The 21,839-nt window shown below is 47.7% G+C and overlaps 1 protein-coding gene across 1 annotated transcript in view; it reads right to left on the bottom strand.

Annotated features, from left to right (window-relative positions):
* LOC124594086 (sialin-like) overlaps positions 1-21,839 on the bottom strand; it is a 287,657-nt gene that overhangs the window by 70,722 nt on the left and 195,096 nt on the right. The window contains exons 4-5 of the mRNA XM_047132436.1: positions 18,423-18,507; positions 1,561-1,781 (exon numbers count right to left, since the gene is read on the bottom strand). Of these exons, the coding sequence (XP_046988392.1) occupies positions 1,561-1,781; positions 18,423-18,507 (306 nt within the window). The remainder of the gene's footprint in view (positions 1-1,560; positions 1,782-18,422; positions 18,508-21,839) is intronic.

Here is a 21,839-nt window from a genome sequence, read left to right as displayed (position 1 = left end):
AAAGAAAGCGTTTCTGTAAAATAGAAATTTGTAAATATGAAACATGGAATATAAATTTAAGTGTTAGCATGTCTTTTCTGAAGGTATTTTTATAGAATGTAGCCGCGTACAGAAGTGAAATGTGGACGATAAAGCCGCGTGGGGTAGCCGCACGGTCTCAGGCGCCTTGCCACGGTTCACGCGGCTCTCCCCCTCCACGAGTCCTCCCTCGGGTATGGATTTGTGAGTTGTCTTTAGGGTAATTTAGTTTAAGTTAGATTAAGTAGTGTGTAAGCCCAGGGACCGATGGCGTGAGCAGTTTGGTCCCACAGGAGCGTACCACAAATTTCCAAATTTGTGGACGATAAACCGTTCAGACTAGAAGGTCTTGAAATGTGGTGCGACAGAACAACGCTTAAGATTAGATGGGTAAATCAAACAAACAATAAAGATATAGTGAGTCGAAGGGAGAAAAGAAATTATGGCACAATTTGGGTAAAAGAAGGGATCGATTGGTAGGACTAATCCTGGCGCAGCAAAGAATCGTCAATTTGGTCACGGAGGGAAGGGTGGGGAATAAAAATTGTGGAGGGGGATCAGGACTTGACTACAGTAGTTCATATGGGAGTACTGCCGTAACAGCCGGCCGAAGAGGCCGCGCGGTTCTGGCGCTGCAGTCTGGAACCGCGAGACCGCTACGGTCGCAGGTTCGAATCCTGCCTCGGGCATGGATGTGTGTGATGTCCTTAGGTTAGTTAGGTTTAACTAGTTCTAAGTTCTAGGGGACTAATGACCTCAGCAGTTGAGTCCCATAGTGCTCAGAGCCATTTGAACCATTTTTGAACTGCCGTAACATGAAGGATGTACGTCATATGGCATGCCCACTGTCTGCAGCTGATAGCAGAAGGTCAGTTGAAGTAGTCCAGTGAGCGGCGACGGCTGTGTTTGAGCCAGTTTCTGTGTGTACTTTCTGAAAGTGCGGGAGGCCAGTTAAAGCACCCTAACAGTATGGCTGGGAAACACGAACAACGTGTGTGAAGTGGCACATGGTCAGAGGATACAACAACGTTTCCTTCTGGCACCGCATCTCGTCATCCGTCATGAGGATGCACGATGCAAAACGGCGAATCCTGTGCAGGAGCTTCCGTGTAGGTTGGGCTGGGAGATACTGGAACATACGCCGTATTCATCTGGTATGAGTCATTGGGATTGCGACTTCTTTGCTTTGCAAACGCTACCACGCAAGAGAAGACACCGTACGTGCCATGGGGCGGTCATTGCGATACATCGACAGAGTGTACGACGTCCTCCATGTCTATGGGAGAAGATGATCGAGGTAGGTGGCTATTGTGGACACGTAATATGGTGAATATCTGTCAATGACGTGTGCTATGAATTATAACCGTGTTGTTATTACTTTCCATCCAACGCATGTAGGTTGCAGGAATGCAGACAGTAGCATAGGAGAGACTGGTGTGGACTGAAAACCAGAACAACAACAGGTGCAAGGAGATGTGAGACAATTAAGTGAATACAGTTTAGGTGAGGAGTGGTAGAAGCACGCTAGCAGAAGCTGCTGACCCTCTTGGTGGAGACGGCGGCGCCCAGCGCGTCGGCGATGAGGCGGCGCTCGCGGTCCGAGATGCGGGGGTGCTTGGCGGGCGTGTCGTAGACGAGCAGCCACCAGGCGGCGAACCACAGCACGCCGAGCGCGCCCGTCACGTGGAACAGCGACGGCCAGCCCCACGCCGACACCAGCACGCCGCCCAGGCAGAACGTCAGCGCCACGCCCATGCTGCCCCCTGCAACAATCACACCTTGCTTGCACCAGTCTCAGATTTGCGCGGAAATGTCAAATCGTTTAAATATTCTACTGCTCCAAGGACCATAATTTTGCTCCATACGTTAGGCTCTAATTTTCAGGCCTTTGAAGCATGAAATTGCAAACACGTTGCTGCCCACTAAAATTGCAACACCACGGAGGCGGCGCACAACAAACGACAACATGGTATGAACTTTACTATATGTTTCGATAAGAAAAAAATTAGGGTTCCAAGAAAACGGTACAAAGCAGATGGGAGCAATGCCAGCTACAGTCTGTATACAAGGGAAGATTCCGCTATTGAGTATTTCCAGAATGAAACTTCCACTGTGGAGTGAAACTAATATGAAATTTCCGCGATATTAAAAATGTTTGACGGACCGAGACAAGAACTTGGGACGTTTACCTCTCGCGGGCAAGTGTTTTTAGAACATCCCCAGGCTGTGGCTAAGCTATGGCTCCTTCCTCCCAGGAGTGCTAGCCTTGCAAGTTTCGCAGGAGAATTGCTTTGAAGTCGAGAACCTACGAGACGAGGTACTGCCGGAAGTATATCTATCAGGAGAGGGCTTGAGTTCTGCTCGGGTAGCTCAGTGGTAGAGCACTCGCCCGCTTCGAATTTGAATGTTGTTTGTTCGCAAGTATTTTACACTACTGGCCATTAAAATTGCTACACCACGAAGATGACGAGCTACAGACGCGAAATTTAACCGACAGGAAGAAGATGCCGTGATTTGCAAATTATGCTTTTCAGAGCATTCACAGAAGGTTGGCGCCGGTGGCGACACCTACAACGTGTTGAAAATGGTTCAAATGGCTCTGAGCACTATGGGACTTAACATCTGAGGTCAACAGTCCCCTAGAACTTGGAACTACTTAAACCTAACTAACCTAAGGACATGACACACCTCCATGCCCGAGGCAGGATTCAAACCTGCGACCGTAGCGGTCGCGCGGTTCCAGACTGTAGCGCCTAGAACCGCTTGGCCACTTCGGCTGGCCAACGTGCTGACATGAGGAAAGTTTCCAACCGATTTCTCATACACAAACAGCAGTTGACCGGCGTTGCCTGGTGGAACGTTGTTGTGATGCCTCGTGTAAGGAGGAGAAATGTGTACCATCACGTTTCCGACTTCGATAAAGGTCGGATTGTAGCCTATCGCGATAGCGGTTTATCGTATCGCGACATTGCTGCTCGCGTTGGTCGAGATCCAATGACTGTTAGCAGAATATGGAATCGGTGGGTTCAGGAGGGTAATACGGAACGTCGTGCTGGATCCCAACGGCCACGTATCACTAGCAGTCGAGATGACAGGCATCTTATCCGCACGATTGTAATGGATAGTGCAGCCACGTCTCGATCCCTGAGTCAACAGATGAATCCAGGTTCTCTTTACAGCATCACGGTGGTCGCATCCGTGTTTGGCGACATCGCGGTGAACGCACATTGGAATCGCGTATTCGTCATCGCCATACTGGCGTGTCACCCGGCGTGATGGTCTGTGGTGCCATTGGTTACACGTCTCGATTACCTCTTGTTCACATTGACGGCACTTTGAACAGTGGACGTTACATTTCAGATGTGTTACGACCTATGGCTCTACCCTTCATTCGATCCCTGCGAAACCCTACATTTCAGCAGGATAATGCACGACCGCATGTTGCAGGTCCTGTACGGGCCTTTCTGGATACAGAAAATGTTCGACTGCTGCCCTGGCCAGCTCTTTCTCCAAATCTCTCACCAACTGAAAACTTCTGGTCAATGGTGGACGAGCAACTGGCTCGTCACAATACGCCAGTCACTACTCTTGATGAACTGTGGTATCGTGTTGAAGCTGTATGGGCAGCTGCATCTGTACACGCCATCCAAGCTCTGTTTGACTCAATGCCCAGGCGTATCAAGGCCGTTATTACGGCCAGAGGTGGTTGTTCTGGGTACTGATTTCTCAGGATCTATGCACCCAAATTGCGTGAAAATGTAATCACATGTCAGTTCTAGTATAATATATTTGTCCAATTATATATTTATCCAATTATATATTTATCCAATTATATATTTATCCAATTATATATTTATCATCTGCATTTCTTCTTGGTGTAGCAATTTTAATGGCCAGAGTGTATGACTCGTATAAGAAGGAGATACGTCTTGCTACTACACTATCTGATAAAAAAACACGGATACCTATTAGTCGACGATAACGTAATGTATGTCCACCATTCACATTTATGACGATTTAACCACTGTGGACACATGCCATGAAATGAGACAACGTCTGTCAGGGAACAACAGCTCAAGAGCCGAAACTACATAAGGTAATGACGAATCTGGAGCGAAGTCGAAATTCTAGTTAATTACAAACGCTTTTCTTTCGGTTCAGGTCGGGATCTGGGCAGACCAGTACATTTCAGAGACATTCTCCAAATCATTACATCAGATTGCCTCGGGGTAGAGCGGGATTTATCACTGCAAATCACTCGTGTTCAGTGATCCACTGTCCAGTTGCGTCGATCTATGCACCACCCCCAAGCGTCGCTGAGCATTGGCTTCAGAAATGTTTGGCTTATGAGGAGCTGCTTCTAGTGTTCCACATTATCATTACGTCCGCTGGACTACAGGTAGCATTTTGGAGCTTAAAAGTGATTCCTTCCACTGACTCCTGCAATTTTTTACAACTACGGTCCTCACTGCTCGGTGGTGCCTGTCCATCAGTACACGATGTTCGCATGCTCTTGGTTTAGCTGTGGTTGTTTCTTGGTGTTTCCGCTTCACACTGACTTCTCCAATACTCGCCTTGGTGTTCACATGTCTCTGATCCGTTCGTTTTCTTTACTCTTAAAAGTTGCCGATCATGGAGTTTAGTTTCTACACTTCCCGTGGTTTATCTCTCTTTGCTCGTCGCTCATAAAGTACACCTGTCAAGTTCGTCATTACCATACTCTGCAGACAAAAGTTTATGGATGTTCACTACAGTTTTTTTTTCCTCAAGCAAGAATTCAATTGCAATACGTTTTTATACTGGACAATAATATTTGGGTTTACTCGGCCTCGTGTTCAGTTCCATTACAGTGTTCTTTAACTTAGAGACTAGGAGATCTCTATGACAATCGTTCAGATTATTTTCTGAATATGAAGTCAGTTGATTCACATAGATTCATCCATAGCTAAAACATGTGGCAGACTTCGGTTCACTGTTCGGATATTGAAAAAAAGTGGTTAATGTACAAAGGAAACTGCTAAAAAACTCTCGTGCGACATCTTCTACAATTCTGCTCAAGTTTGTGCCAAACGGGGCTCACAGGAGATATTGAACTTGTACAGAGTAGAGCACGATATGAATGGTCACAGGTTTGTTCGACATGAGGGGAAAGCTAAAAAGCCTGAAATAGCAGACGCTTGAAGATAAGACGCTAACCCGCCTTCCCGATAAGACTACTTACGAAGTTTCAAGAGCCAGTATTAAGTGTGAGACCTACTGTTAGCTACTCATTGATCCTATAGGAATCGAGAAGCCAATATTAGACTAATTGCAGTACGCTTAGAGGAATTTAAGCAGTCATTCTTCTCACGCTCCATAAGCGAGTGGAACGGGAACAAACCGTAATATCCAGTGCAACGGTAAATATCAACTGCCACATATTTCTCAGTGATTTGTAGAGAACGGATGTAAACGCATATTCGTACTTATTACAGCCATGAGCGCACTTCATTTCGGATCCTCTTATATTAACTCCAGCATAGAAACGAATCGTAACTTGAAACAATGTATTATTGCTTCACATAGCTTTTCTAAATCTGCCCAATTAGTCACATTCTTCGCCTTTGGAGACTGTTTGGGTAGGGAGTATATTGTAAACAGAAATCGCTTTCCACCATTATATCTGTGCCACGGTGTACCTGTCGAATCAGATCTGCGTAACAAAAACGCACTTCGCTTACACTGATGAATCAAAACATTATAACCATCTGCTTAATAGCTTGTTTATCCGTCTTTTGAACGAAATACATAATTTATTCTGCGTATCAGGGATCCCACAGATTGTTGGTAGGCTGGTGGAGGTATGTGGCATTAGATGTCTATGCACAGGTCATGTACTCGTAATTCGCGTAAATAACGGGCTGTTGATTTGCGTACGCGGTGACGGCGTCCGATAGCGACCCATATGGGTTCCATAGGATTTACATCAGGCGAATTTTGTCTCAGAGACATCAATGTGATTTCACTATAATTCTACTCAAATCACTGTTGCACGGTTCGGGCTCCGACACACGGACAAACTGCTGAAAGATGACATTGGCGTCGGGCGAACATGAAGGGATGCACGTCGTTTGCAGCTGTCAGCGTGTCTTCGATTACCACCACAGGTCGCATGCAAGCGCAGGGGAATGTAACCCGTAGCATAATACTACTCCCACCAGCATGTGTCCAGGGCGCGCTGCAGCTTTCGAGCCAGCGATCACGTCGGTGACGGCGTTTGTGGAGACGACCATCTACCTAGTGTATGCTTCATTCGAAGATCCGATACGTTTCCATTGATCGCCTGTCGAATCCCGATTGTCCCGTGCCGACTGCAATCGTAATTAACGGTGTGTTGGGTCAACATGTGAACACGTAGGGGTGGTATGCTGCGGGGCTGCATGTTCAACAATGTACGGTGAACGGTGTGCTCCGAAACACTTGTGCGCGCACTAGCATTGTGCTCTTTCGGCAGAGATGGCACAGATTACCATCAATCCTACTTTACAGAGCAGACAAGCCTCCAAATACTTCTGTGAAAAGTCGTGAACGTCCAACCATTTATGGTCTAATGACGTTTCTCTATCCTTCTACCTCTTTCCGTAGATGCTCACGTCAGTAGCACGTGAAAATTCGACCAGCTTCGCCGCTTTCGACATACTCGTTCACAGGCTCTGCGTAATAACCATGTGCCCTTTGTCAAAGTCGCTTATCTCAACGGATTTCCTCATTTGCAGCCCATGTCTTCGCTAGGGTGATCCCCCGTCCGTGTCTTCTCCGCTTACATACTTTTGTTACTGTGTCACGTGCTCGCAACGTCACCATGCGTCATCCAACGTCGCAGTGGCAGTGGCCGTCATGTTTTGGCTCATTAGTGTATGACGTAAATGCTGTTTTTGGTTTTTATATGTGTACTTGGTCTTCAAAGAGTTTATTTGATGCTTGGTTGGCATTAATAAATCAATACGATCTTTTATGTTGTACACATGTATTTCATCTTATTTATTACACAGGGTCCAGTCACACTAATGTGACCATGACCTGCGTTCGATGTCAACGTGCAATGAGCACTCACAGTCGGCGGGTGGCAGCACAGGTAGTGGAGGTTATATAAAGCGTGTCTGGGTATTGAGGAAAATAATGCATTCGTTGTCCTAATGAGGAAACAGAGTGATTTATCTGACGTGCAAAAGGGCATGACCATTGGCTTTCAGGCCTGGGTGAAAGCGTTTCCGTACAGATAATTTTGTAAACTGTTCGCGTCAGCTGCTGTTAAAGTATACGTTGCATGGCAAAATGATGTTATGCAAAACCAGCGCGAGGAATCTGTGGTGCACCACGGGCCATAAATGACAGGAATGAACAACGTCTGTGGACATGTATACGGGTGAATAGACGTGCAACTGTTGAGTAGCTAACTGCCCAGATGAACCAAGAGGCTACCAAATGTGTCTCCTCAACACCGTTCAGCAAACGCTGCTGCGTATGGGCCTCCACAGCGGGCGCCTGGTTCACGCACACATGCTGAGACACGCGCTCCTGCCGTCGTAGCGGAAGGAGCTCTCAGCCGGTGATGGCCGGTGCAACGGTAGCTATTGGGGTTTAGGCCTCGCTGACCGCTCTGCTCTACAGAGAGTTCCTTTCGAGGCGCCAGTAGCGCTCGGTTGATCGGCGGAAGGTTGAGCTTGCTCCCTTTCGTCGAGAAGCCGCGTAGCTCGCGGAGAAGCTCTATTGCCGTCAAGAGTCACTGACTCACAGTAACCCGTAACTTCGGTTACAAACCTAGCGAGACTCTCTCGTTCTTTGTTAGGGTTGATCAGTGCCAGGGGCCCGTTCACGTCGGACCACCCCGCGTACTGTAGGCCACTTCTCTTCCTCCGCACCTCCTTTAGGTGCCGCGCCACTGCACCAACGGCGCACGGTAGGCCGTAGGGTATTCCCCCTCTTCGTAGGACCTACTATTAGCCTTTTCTTCTCAGAAAAAGCATAATTGTCGTGCCCACCCACACCAAATAAAGCTCCTGCAAACACACGATGGCAGATTCCGCCGGTGTTTCCCCCGCCCTAACCCGCAGCAAGGCTGCAGCTAAAGAGGCGCGAGAGTCGGCTGTTCCCGTCGACGTCAGCGTCCCGCTTGCCGCCGTTGAGGAGGTGTTGGCCGACAAGGACCGGCAGATCGCTGCGCAAGCGCAGGAACTGCTGAGCCAGCGTCGATTAATAACCGACCTCTGCGGCACAAGTGAGTCCCCCACGCGGACAAGTACACTCCATATAACATTACATTCACCTGCATCTGGTGACTCATGCACCACTGTCCCACTGCGGCAACCGACTCCAACGGCGGAACCGGCAGCCGCAGATGCGGACACAGAACAACACTACACTGGGCCCTGGCAGGTGGAGGGCCCACGACGCAAACAAAGAAACACCACGCAAACAAGCGAGCAAACACACTCGCAAGGTAGCCGAAAGGCGCTGCTACCTACACCAAAACCCGCGCTTCATGTTAGGAACACCAATGCTACAACAACAAACACGACCCGACCTGCGGTCAGCAACACCACACAAGCACCAACCGCAGCTACGCCCACACAACAGAAGACTGGTTTTCCCCCAGTCGTAATCCAGAACTACGGGGACCTCAGCGTCCTCAACACAACATTCGCGGAAAGGCACTCACCTTGCACGCTACACACGAAGTACTCTGGGGATAGGGCCTCACTGTACGTATCAACTAACAGTGAATATAAAGATCTCCTTATCTTCCTCAAAGAAAAGGAAATCGAGCACTATACGTACAGGACCGCCGAAGAACGGACACAGCAGTACGTGGTAAAGGGGGTGGACCCCAACACCCCAAACAACACAGTACAAGCGGCGCTTAACTTCCTTGGATTCGACTGCAAAAGTGCTTCCAGGATGACAGGCTTCCGCTCCCACCACCGTCTACCACACTACCTGGTTGAGATGGCCGATACGGCCGCCTCCCGCGGCCTTCTCCAGATAAAAAGCCTTCTGCGGATGGACGTAAGGGTAGAAATCTACGAACCGCCACAAGTCCCCCAACAATGTAACAACTGCCAGCGGTTCGGTCATTCGGGCCTCCGCTGCGGCCTGGCACCCCGTTGCCGCGGATGCGCTGGCAATCACGCTTCCAACGCATGTACACTAATACATGAAAACATACGCCGTTGCGCCAACTGTGGCCAAGCCCATGCGGCCAACTACAGGGGCTGCAACGTATACAGAGAGGCGCAGAGGCGCAAAAACCAACAGTCGAAGCCACCCAACGTCATAACACGACCAAGGCCCGCACCAAACCCTGTCAGGAACGGAGTGTCGTTCGCCATGGCTACACGCCCTGGAGGAGCAGTGCAGGCCGCGGAACCTCTGCGCCCAGCACACACACCTATCACAACCGCTGCGACAGCAACACAATTGTCTCAGCCAACACACGACACTGCACCCACACCGGTACCAACACCAGCCCCCAGAAACAACACGACCCCACCCCCTGTAGCCACTGCCTGCGAACCTACACATGTCACACATGAAAACACACTAACACAGGGAGCCCCAGAACCGAAAACCCAGAGAAGGCGTAGGCGAACACGTGGAAACAGGAGTGGGAACACGCGCGCACCACAACAGAATACCCAGCGACAACAAAACAATGACACACAGACACACAGTCAGCAAGCCAGCAACACCAGCACACACACTACTCCTCCCCCCAACACATCTAATACACAGGCACCACAAAATGTTCCACGCAACAACACCACAAGCGCCAGCCCATCCATAACGCCAACACCCGCACCAGCGGCCGCTAACACCACAACTGAGCCACAGGCCGACACACACAACGCCAACACAACATCCGGGGGTTTATTGGAAACACTATTCCCCCGTCACACGACCACCCAGATCCTTCACAAGATCTGGGCGGCTGTCGCCACACTCCTTACACAGCTCACGACTGCCCAACCCGGGCAGTACTGGGCTGCCATACAAACAGCATTCACCACACTGTTTACACACATACATGGATAACACACCACACCCCGCCCCCATCGCAAACAACCAGACACTGACACAGATCCTGTTCTGGAATGCAGACGGGATCAATAACAAAAGGGCGGAATTCGCCGCGTTCATGGAGCGTAAGGGTATCCTTATCGCACTGCTGAGCGAAACTAAGCTCAAACCACGCAACCAACTAAACTTCACCGGCTACTGCGTCTATCGTACCGACCGACCGGACGGCTCCGGTCACGGCGGAACAGCCATCATCATACACAAAGACACAGCACACACAAACATAGTGCTCCCCGAACTCGAAAAACTAGAGGCAACCGCCGTCAGGGTCGTGTTCAACGGAGCCTACACTACACTGGTGTCAGTATACAACAGCCCTAAAAACATCAAAACACGCGACATCAGCACAATACTCAACACATCACCGCGCGTAATAGCCGCTGGAGATCTTAACGCAAAACACCCGGACTGGAACTCACGAATACGAAACTCCAACGGCAAGAAACTATACGAACATGCACTAGGACGAAACTACATCACACTAGCGCCGACCGAACCGACGCACATTCCCTACCGGAGGGGACACAGGCCAGACGTGCTAGACATGGCCCTCATCAAGGGCATAACAACGACACTCAACGTTGTCGTTGAAAACGATCTGCCCTCAAATCACCAACCCGTTATACTATACATTGAAGAAACACTGCAGAACGTGGAACAACGCAGGATGTTAGACTACAGGCGCGCGAATTGGACCCAGTTCAAGGAAGCGCTTGACAGTCGCATCCCACCAACCCACGCGATTAACGAGACAGCCCAAATTGACGAGGCAGTCGAAACCCTCACCGGCGCCGTCCAGGACGCAATAGCCAACACCATACCAATCCGCACGCCACAACAACACAGTGCTGCCCTGCCCCAGGAAATCCTGGGCCTAATCTCAATGAGGAACCGCCTCAGGAGACACTGGCAGCGTACCAGGCGCCAGCACTTCAAACGGCACATTAACAGGCTCCAGGGTATAATCCGGGAAAAAATACAAACATTCAAGACACAACAGTGGGACCAGAAACTCGAAGGGCTAGACACCACGCGGCCTGGCGTGTGGCAGCTAGCCCGACACTTCACCAGGGAGAAACTGTACACCCCCACGTTACAAGGGCCAGACGGACCAGCATATTCGGCGGAAGAAAAAGCGGAACTGATGGCCCTCACACTCGCAGCGTCATTCACACCGAACCTGGATCCCTCAGACCCAGCATTCACACTTGATACGGACCAGGAGGTCACACGCATCTTGGCCCAACCAGCGCGCAACAACATCCGACAAGCTAGTACAGCAGAAATCAAATGGGCCATCATGCACACCACAGCTAGGAAGGCCCCTGGTCACGATGGCATTCAAAACCGTGTCCTCCAGGAGTTCACGGACAAAGCTGTAGACTACCTAGCACACATTACGAATGCCATACTCAAACACCAACACTTCCCCGCCTTTTGGAAGACGGCCAAGGTCCTGATGTTCAGGAAGCCGGGGAAAGACCACTCCCTCCCACAAAATTACCGACCCATCAGTCTGCTGAGCGCGCTCAGCAAGATCGTTGAGAAGGTAATACTAAAACGACTCACCAGGCACTGCATCACAAACGACACCCTGAGACCGGAGCAATTCGGTTTCAGGAATCACCACTCAACAACACAACAACTCCTCCGCGTCGTTGAATACATAACACACGGATACAACACAAGCAAGGCAACTGGGGCGGTGTTCCTGGACATCGAAAAGGCTTTCGATCGTCTATGGCACAACGGCCTAATACGCAAACTCAGTGACGCAGGGTTCCCCGACGGGCTCGTACGTCTCATACACTCATATCTCACGGACAGGAGTTTCAACACTGACGTGCAGGGCAAACAATCGACACGACATGGTATACAGGCAGGAGTACCCCAAGGAAGTATCCTAGGGCCCTTACTGTTTAACCTCTACATCAACGACCTCCCAGCTACACATAACACGACGGTAGCAATCTACGCGGATGACACTGCCATCCTTGCGCAAGATTGGAAGCCGTCTAACATTAACTCACGACTACAGACCGCACTCAGAACGGCGGAGCCTTGGCTGGTGAAATGGCGTGTTAGAGTAAACGTCGACAAGTGCGAGGCCGTTCTGTTCACTAGAAGACCGAAGCAACTGCGCAAACATCAGCACTGCAACCCAATAACACTACACACACGCCCAATACGTTTCCGCGAGAAGGTCAAATACCTCGGTGTCTGGCTGGACAGGAAACTACTCTGGGGGGACCACATTCAACACGTGACCAACAAAGCTAACGCGAGGCTCAAACAACTCTACCCTATGCTTAACAGGCGTAGCACACTAAACAGGAGGGTGTCTAGGTCCATGTACATGACACTTATTAGACCCCTGATGACGTACGCAGCCCCTGTCTGGGGATACGCTGCGCCAACTCGCCTGCGCCGTCTGCAGCTCATACAGAACAAAGTACTCAAAATCATAAGCAACGCTCCGCGCTACACACGCATCGCGGATCTTCACCGGGAATACCGGCTAGATACTATCTTGCAGGTATTCCAAAAACTCTCCACACGACTGTACAATAACACGAGAGACTCGCGCAACCCGTTTATCCTTTCTCTGGGTAACTACGACCACAACCATAGATGGAAGCATAACAGACCAAAGACATTACTGGCTAGGAACTGAACATCTATGGTCTATAGAACGCTAACACGACAGTACTGGCGAGCCCCTGCAACACAGTTATTACTGGAAACCCAGATGTGCGACTAGCCGAAAAACAGGCAACCGCAGGGAAACCGTACTGTACACAGCACGCAAACCAGCCACACACACCCCCCTACACAGTCCGTGAGCCGATCTATGACCGATCGCCCACTAATCCACAACGACCTTGAACTGTTGCAGGGACGCAGCAACTACAGCAAGCGCCGCAACAAGCTCCAACAACGACAAAGGTAACGATGCACGATACCTCGAACTAACACAACCACACCTTGCATGCACTGTCGCAGATAGCAAGCCGCTACTGCCCTTACTACCCGTCCTACTGTCGCAGAGGTTTTTTTCCCTTGGCGCTGGCCTTGGCACTTTTTTTCCTCTGCTCTTACAACCGCTACCCTTCGATCGCTTTCGACCACTTCTATCTCCTGATGGACCATGTTAATGAGTAGTCTTACCCAGACGCATGGATAACATCACAGCCTGCATCCTGTGACGCCTTGATTCAAAACTAACATGCATACGGAGGTGACAGTAGAACTTTTGTGTTGGTCACCACGTTGGTGCGGGCGTGGAGGGGCCCCATCCTTGTGTAAAAAAAGCACACGTGCTGACTGCTGTTCATCGGCGATTTAGGCTGGAATTTGCAAGCCAGTACCACAATTGGACGTCCACCAAGTGGCGACAGGTGGCCTTTTCAAGCGATAAACGTTTTATTCTCCATTGGTGTGTAACGTCTGGAAGCAAATAACCTGCAACAATCGTCGGAAGACTCCATGCCGAAGGAGAGAGCGTGATGGTATGGGGAATGTTTTCATGGCATTCTCTGGGTGATTTCCTCATTCTGGACGGCAGAATGGATCAACACAAGTACAAATCGTTTTTTGGGCGACCATTTCCACTCATGCATGCAGTTTGCTTTTCCTCAGCACAATGGATTCTATTAGTAGTACATCCAACATGTCATACAGCTTGCAGTGTACGTGCGCGGTTCAAAGAGAGTTTTTCGCGCTCCCCTGCATTTAAAGCCAATCGAGAATCTGTGGGATCACCTCTATCGGGCTGTTCGCGCCACGGATCCTCAACCGAGAAACATAGCGCAGCTGCCCGCGGCACTAGACTTGGCATCGCTCCATATCCCTGTTTGTATCTTCCAGAACGTCATCGACACTCTTTCTACGCTCCTGGCAGCGGTCTGCGCTGCAAAATGTGATTATTCAGGCTTCTGACAGGTGGCCTCATCAATGCGACTGAACTTCGTGCAACATTATCATACATGTTTCTAAAAGGTTGCATTCCGTCGTTTAGTTTATAATATAAGGACGAATAAAATTTACCCTGAAAGAATGGTCATTATTTCGGGATAAAACATTAACGATAATTTCAAGAAAAAATCTTCGTATAGACATATGCCCTGTTCCGGATGCTTTCCGAGCTAGAACATGTCTAATGTACCTTGCTATTTATTTTCTGCATTATTCAGTACACTGTCAGGATTACACACGTACATATCTACAGCAATTAGAATGCATTACACCATGCGTTTTATAAAGTATCAATGTGTTGAATACTCTGGTAAATACTCTACGATCAGGAATTTGACGTGTCAGAAATTGCCGACGGTATTCTTCGACAGAAGGAGGAGCAGCAAAAGCAGCAGCAAACATATACCTTTTTTCATCTGCGTATTCGTCGTTAATTTAGATGTGTACAAACACAATTAACCAATGCTTCTCTCTGATAGACTCTCATCGCAATACTTCACTCACAATACTCCATGGACCACAGCGCGTTCAACGGGCTAGTTTAGTGACAGAAAGAAATACCAAGCAAAGGGGTTCAAAGCAGCAAGGTATTTTGGGCTAGAACAAAACTTCAAAGAGATCTGTGAGTAAAGCACATACATGCACGGCACTATCCCAAAAACAAACGTACATTAAAGGTTTTATATCTCGGATACCATTCAGAATAGGGCGTATGTCCATATGAAGTTTTTGCTTCAAATAAGTGTTCCTGTCACATCGCTGAATAATGATCATTCCTCCTGGTACGCACTGTAGCCTTATTTCTTGATGAAAATGCGTAAGAAGCAGTAAGCATTCTTTGTCAGAACAGATCAAGATGTTCACTATTGGCTGGCCGGAGTGGTCGAGCGGTTCTAGGCGCTTCGGTCTGGAACCGCGCAACCGCTACGGTCGCAGGTTCGAATCCTGCCTCGGGCATGGGTGTGTGTGACGTCCTTAGGTTAGTTAGGTTTAAGTAGTTCTACGTTCTAGGGCACTGATGACCTCAGATGTTAAGTCCCATAGTGCTCAGAGTCATTTGAACCATTTGTTCACTATTATAGTAATTATTTTCAAAACACAAATTTTTTAGCATTTAAAATTACTGAGACATTCGCGATATTAAGTGACAGATGAGATGAAATGGTGAGGTCAACACAAAAAGCCAGTTCCCGGGTGAAGAAAATATGCGAACCGGCTGGGTATCGAGCCCGGGACCTCGGGATCTAGAGGCGGTCACGCCTACCTCTAGACCACAAGCTGCGGACAAATTATCCTGTGAAAGAATGTAACGTTCATTCAATTATCAAAGAACTTTTCATAAATTTAAATTGTTAAAATCGTCATAGAATGCTGTCGATTTTACGATTACATCTTTTCATTTTCTTTCTTTTTCTATTGTTCCATAATATTTACAGATTTATTGTGTATATTTTCCAACCTATTGGTATCAAGTGTACTCATAAAACCCTAATTCATCAAACTGTGACAATGGTAATGCTGTTAACTTCTTCACACTAGCCGCATCAGTAATTAACATGGTTTTGCACTCTCTCTTCGTAGTGTATCTCCGACCTTAACTTATTTCCCGCAAAACCGAATCCCATTACTGAACATTGCTAACAGTAAAACGCCTTTGGGGGCATCCTACTATGCACAGCATATATGCCCAGCTTTGGATGTGCCGTCGTTTCCCTCCACACTCGGATCTACTTCCTATTTCCCAACTATCCCTTCCATCAGCTATCGCTGACAATCATGTTTCTTCTAAGAAATTAGTAACAACGCTCTGATTCAAATCCCCCAACATCCTTCTAATCACGAGTTTCTTTATGGTATTCAGGCCGATAAAAATCGGTCATTCCTTCGCTTTCATTTTTTTCTGCATGTTCGTCATAGTACATTATGACCATCACACAAGAGCGGGATTAGTGGCTACGATAACGTACATATATCTTTCGACACTGGAAAACTGTGTATATATTTAACGATTTGCGTTTTGCGAGAGGGAGGGAAAAGGGACTTTTAGCTCACATTTGCAGGAGTATGTGGGTTGAAACTGGTCCCAGACGTTTTAAGTCAGTATATTTTGAACGTTGGATTTGGAATGAGAACCCATAGATGAGTTTGCGTAGTGTGTGCTTGTGTGACTGTTGTAGGTTAATGTCTTTAGAACATGATATACTTCGAATCACCATGTAGAGGAATTAAGCTCGTATTGCCAATGACAAAACAAGGCTACTCTTGACACTTAAAAAAAAATGGCTCTGAGCACAATGGGACTTAACATCTGAGGTCATCAGTCCCCTATAACTTAGAACTACTTAAACCTAACTAACCTGAGGACATCACACACATCCATGCCCGAGGCAGGATTCGAACCTGCGACCGTAGCAGCCGCGCGGTTCCGGACTGTAGCGCCTAGAACCGCTCGGCCACCGTGGCCGGCTCTTGACATTTCAGTAATTATATATGTCTTCATACATGGAGTGGTTACTGATTTCCATACCTGTTGATCACTACGGAACGGTGTCCACACGACCACGGGAGGCTTAACGAAAAGCCGATTAAACAGAATGAACAAAAAGAAGTAGCATTATATCTATAGGGTGTTACAAAAAGGTACGGCCAAACTTTCAGGAAACGTTCCTCACACACAAAGAAAGAAAATATGTTATGTGGACATGTGCCCGGAAACGCTTACTTTCCATGTTAGAGCTCATTTTATTACTTCTCTTCAAATCACATTAATCATGGAATGGAAACACACAGCAACAGAACGTACCAGCGTGACTTCAAACACTTTGTTACAGGAAATGTTCAAAATGCCCTCCGTTAGCGAGGATACATGCATCCACCCTCCGTCGCATGGAATCCCTGATGCACTGATGCAGCCCTGGAGAATGGCGTATTGTATCACAGCCGTCCACAATACGAGCACGAAGAGTTGCTACATTTGGTACCGGGGTTGCGTAGACAAGAGCTTTCAAATGCCCCCATAAATGAAAGTGAAGAGGGTTGACGTCAGGAGAGCGTGGAGGCCATGGAATTGGTCCGCCTCTACCAATCCAGGAGCTCCATCGTGCATGAACCACATGTTGTGTCGTACTTGTAAAGGCACATGTTCTAGCAGCACAGGTAGAGTATCCCGTATGAAATCATGATAACGTGCTCCATGGAGCATAGGTGGAAGAACATGGGGCCCAATCAAGACATCACCAACAATGCCTGCCCAAACGTTCACAGAAAATCTGTGTTGATGACATGATTGCACAATTGTGTGCGGATTCTCGTCAGCCCACACATGTTAATTGTGAAAATTTACAATTTGATCACGTTGGAATGAAGCCTCATCCGTAAAGAGAACATTTGTACTGAAATGAGGATTGACACATTGTTGCATGAACCATTCGCAGAAGTGTACCCGTGGAGGCTAATCAGCTGCTAAAAGTCCCTGCACACGCTGTACATGGTACGGAAACAACTGGTTCTCCCGTAGCACTCTCCATACAGTGACGTGGTCAACGTTACCTTGTACAGCAGAAACTTCTCTGACGCTGACATTAGGGTTATCGTCAACTGCACGAAGAATTGCCTCGTCTATTGCTGGTGTCGTCGTTCTAGGTCTTCCCCAGTCTGGAGTCATAGGCTGGAATGTTCCGTGCTCCCTAAGACGCCGATCAATTCCTTCGAATGTCTTCCTGCCGGGACACCTTCGTTCTGGAAATCTGTCTCGATACAAACGTACCGCGCCACGGCTATTTCCCCCGTGCTAATCCATACATCAAATGGGCATCTGCCAACTCCGCATTTGTAAACATTGCACTGACTGCAAAACCACGTTCGTGATGAACACTAACCTGTTGATGCTACGTACTGATGTGCTTGATGCTAGTACTGTAGAGCAATGAGTCGCATGTCAACAGAAGCACCGAAGTCAACATTACATTCCTTCAATTGGGCCAACTGGCGGTGAATCGAGGAAGTACAGTACATACTGACGAAACTAAAATGAGCTCTAACACGAAAATTAAGCGTTTCCGGACACATGCCCACAGAACATCTTTTCTTTATTTGTGTGTGAGGAATGCTTCCTGATAGTCTGACCGTACCTTTTTGTAACACCCTGTATAGGCTGGGTGTATCACTACATTTTTATTTTTCGTCAGTGAACCTAATACAACACTGAATCCTGGCGGTCTAGCGCAATTAAACTGATTGAAAAGTAAAGAATGTGAAGAGGTGTTGTTTACGAAACAACGAGATGATGATGCTGATGGTGATGATGCGCGTACCTGTGTATGCTGTGACGAAGGTGCTGCGCTCTGCGGGCGGGATCCACGCAGCGATGATGTTGTGCATGGCGGGCCACACCAGCCCCTGCGAACAGTACGAGCAAGTCAGGGAGCTGGTAGATCAGTAGTGTTGGATAAACTCTGTCATAGAGGTACTGTGACGTAGCACAACGAAAGACGGGAAAGTGACTTTACCAACAGTTAATGCGAATACAGTACCTACCAAAAGAGATCAGGTAGATCAAACTTTTCTTCTGTCTGTGAAATGATGTGTGTTTTACGACTTTTCGCTTCAATGAATGCCAATATAGAAATGAGTGACATGTGGATATTTCAACATAATTGGTTATTGGTGTTGAATGAGAATTTAAGAAAGGTAGAGAAATGTTTCTGCTAAGAAATTAGCAGACAAAAAATAATTATTGTGTCCTGCGGACATACACAATGATCGGCGACAAAAATCTTGGGTAAGAATTGGGTCCTATGGTGGGAAAGAGTGTCGGGGCTTCAATGACAATTTCTGTCATCTGGATGGATTCTCTAGCTGAGGTCGCTAACGCACGCCTTTGTGGTGGTGCTTGACTTGGGGGTAGCCGGTACGATTTCTGGTGACATTTTCAGTGCTAGTAATGATCAGCAACGGGAAGTGAGGCGGTGGTGTGAAATTCCTGATCACCAATCTTTGTGTCAATGTCCTGGATTAAATTGCAGTCCTCTCCGCAGTGTCTTACGAAGTGAGCGCATGTGACACTGTTAGTGATGATTCGTACGTCAGATGGGGCATTTAAGCTCTCCGGTCTCCTTGGTGCTATTCGAGAGGAGTAGGCTATGTTCTGTGATAGGGTTTCAGCCTCTCTCTTCTCTCGTCGTCTTCAGAACATAACGTTACATTATACGCACATCCATTATAGTCAACTACATAAGATAAACATCTAACACATCTGTAACATAACCGCAAGGAAAGAGGCCAGTGTGCACGGAGGAAGAACACCCTTTCCGACAGGGGCTGAATCTACCCCGTGGATATCCCAGCCAAAAATGCCATACGATAGTTTCATGTGGGTAGAGTAATGTTCGCTGATTGGGCAGACCATCCATATTTGTTCCACATAAAACGACCTATCAAAATGTGTGTTATATCGGTAATAACTGTTGCACAATGTGAACATCTGGACTGCACGCTGGGATCTCCCCAGTTCGATCCCGTTTGTCCCTACTGGAATGATATTAAGTACTCTTCCCCCCTAGTTCTCATCAGTGTCACCATTTGCAACCTATCATACTGTGTGCATCTGTATATTTGATAACAAATATACAGTTTGTCTAGAAGTCACACCCTTTGCCTACATGCGGAGATATTCTCTCTGCCATTACATTACTACCACTGAAAAACTCAAGTTTCTTTTCTTCTTGTCTCTTCGCAAATAAATTTCAACACGTTCTCTCTTTCTATGTGTATAAAATTTTCAAGTGACAGTATTTCAAGAAACTGATATTAAACTAACAGTTCCCGACTCGCTCCTCTGAAAGAACGCCGTTTTAGATCACAAGGGACAGAGAGAGAAAAAAAATGAGTTGAAGTGTAAGAATCTGCTCCTTTTTTTTACGTATACAGAGAAAAAAATTATGTGTCCGTGGGAACAGACGATCACTAAAGTTGCGTAATTATTGGTACAAGAAACAAAGAATGTGCGTTAAGATACTTCGGTGCACTGATAAGACTACGCTAAAGCTTGGTCACAGAATAAGGCGTAGCCAAAACCCAGCCGGGGGGAAGCGCAGGTGGTTGTCAACAAGACTGGTGGAGTAACTTCGTAGACAATACACATTCATAGCCCAAGCCACGCAGTAGGCCATAGAAAATTATATCGCCGATTATCACGAGAAGTGAGATTGTCTTTGCAGGTGGGCAAAAATACTGCTGAGTAACCAAAATCGTCGCTTTATAATTGTTTATGTAGATCTAATAAACTATGTAACTGCTTTACAAAAGGTACACTTGCTCAAGAGCTCAGGAGGATGTAGTTGTAGTTTTTTGTCGATATGCATTGGGAACTGTATTCTGAACTTGGAGGGCACACCTCATTGTGTCGGTGCAGTCGACGCTTGACTGAAGCATTATGACGGCACCACTGTGTGTACGATTGCATTACAAGAAAGGAAAAGTGTGTCACTATGTTCGTACCGCGCATTATCTCTAAGGTATCTGAAACACCGTTTCAATATGATTATAAGCAAACTACATAGTTATAACTGCAACTATTCCAAAAAAGTTGAAAAATGACACTTGTCGCCACTTAGAGGATAGAATACACTGTCTGACAGAACAAGTGAAGCACCCAGAAGGTACGGTCGGATGTCAAGGTAACTTCGTACACGTGCACACCACCGGCGAGTATGTAAATGAATAGAGTTGCAGTTCTCTGTGGCACGTAGAACAGGCACCAGACTGCGTGGGTGTTGTTTTCAGCATTGATGTTAGGCCTGGTACGGTATATAAGGGGCGCGAAGAGCGTCAGATGTTGAGTGATCACTATGAAAGACACGGAGATTCCACGTACACGTATGAGACAGCGTTGTCAGCACCCCGTAGAGTTTGAAAGAAGCGCCAGTGCTGGTCTCCATTTGGTCGGCTGGTCGAATAGTTCAACTGCCAGATTTGTGGGGCATTTGGATGTGGCAGTAGCCCGATGATGGACAGCACCGAAACTTGAGGGCAAGCATACTCGACGTCAATGTTCCGGTCGACTACGTATGACCACCACAAGGAAGGCTCATCATACTGTGTACCTTCCACACCATAAGCTGTTCACATCTACGCCTGCCATCGGAGAACAAATAATGGACGCCTTGCAGCGTTCTGTGCCATACCACGCCATTGGTCAGAAGAGATTAGCAGCAGGCAGACCAGAGAATTAGAGCTGCTGCTAACACCGTAACTCAAAGGGCTGCGTCTAGAGTGGTGCCATCACCGTGGAGCATGGACTACTCATGTATAACGTCGCATCGTGCTCAGCGATGAATCGCGGTTCTGCACTACCCAGGTGATCATCGTCAGCGAGTATGGCGACGAGCTATGGAGAGATCCCATTCTTCCAAGGTCTGCAGACCTGTCCCTGACAGAACACCTGTGGGGCCAACGTGGATGTCAATCTCGTCCCAGTGCCACTATCCAGGATACCGAGGACAAGTTACAATAGCTCTAGGCCAGGCTGCCTCAGTAGAGGATACGGCGGCTTTAAGGGGAGGGGGGGGGGGGGGGGGGTAGGGCGTCAAACAGGCCGACTTGGAGCAGGAGAGGCACCACAGGACATTTTAATTTCTACTGTCTATACTTTTACAAATAAATTCATTGAGGACTCACACTCATAGCAGTGGAAGTTCAAAATCGTAGCAAAATATCTTTTTTTTACATGT

The sequence above is a fragment of the Schistocerca americana genome, chromosome 2, assembly GCF_021461395.2.
Source record: "Schistocerca americana isolate TAMUIC-IGC-003095 chromosome 2, iqSchAmer2.1, whole genome shotgun sequence".
In the NCBI taxonomy this organism is placed as follows: domain Eukaryota; kingdom Metazoa; phylum Arthropoda; class Insecta; order Orthoptera; family Acrididae; genus Schistocerca; species Schistocerca americana.
The sequence above is the reverse complement of the archived record's forward strand: the minus strand, read 5'-3'. Positions and strand labels throughout refer to the sequence as shown.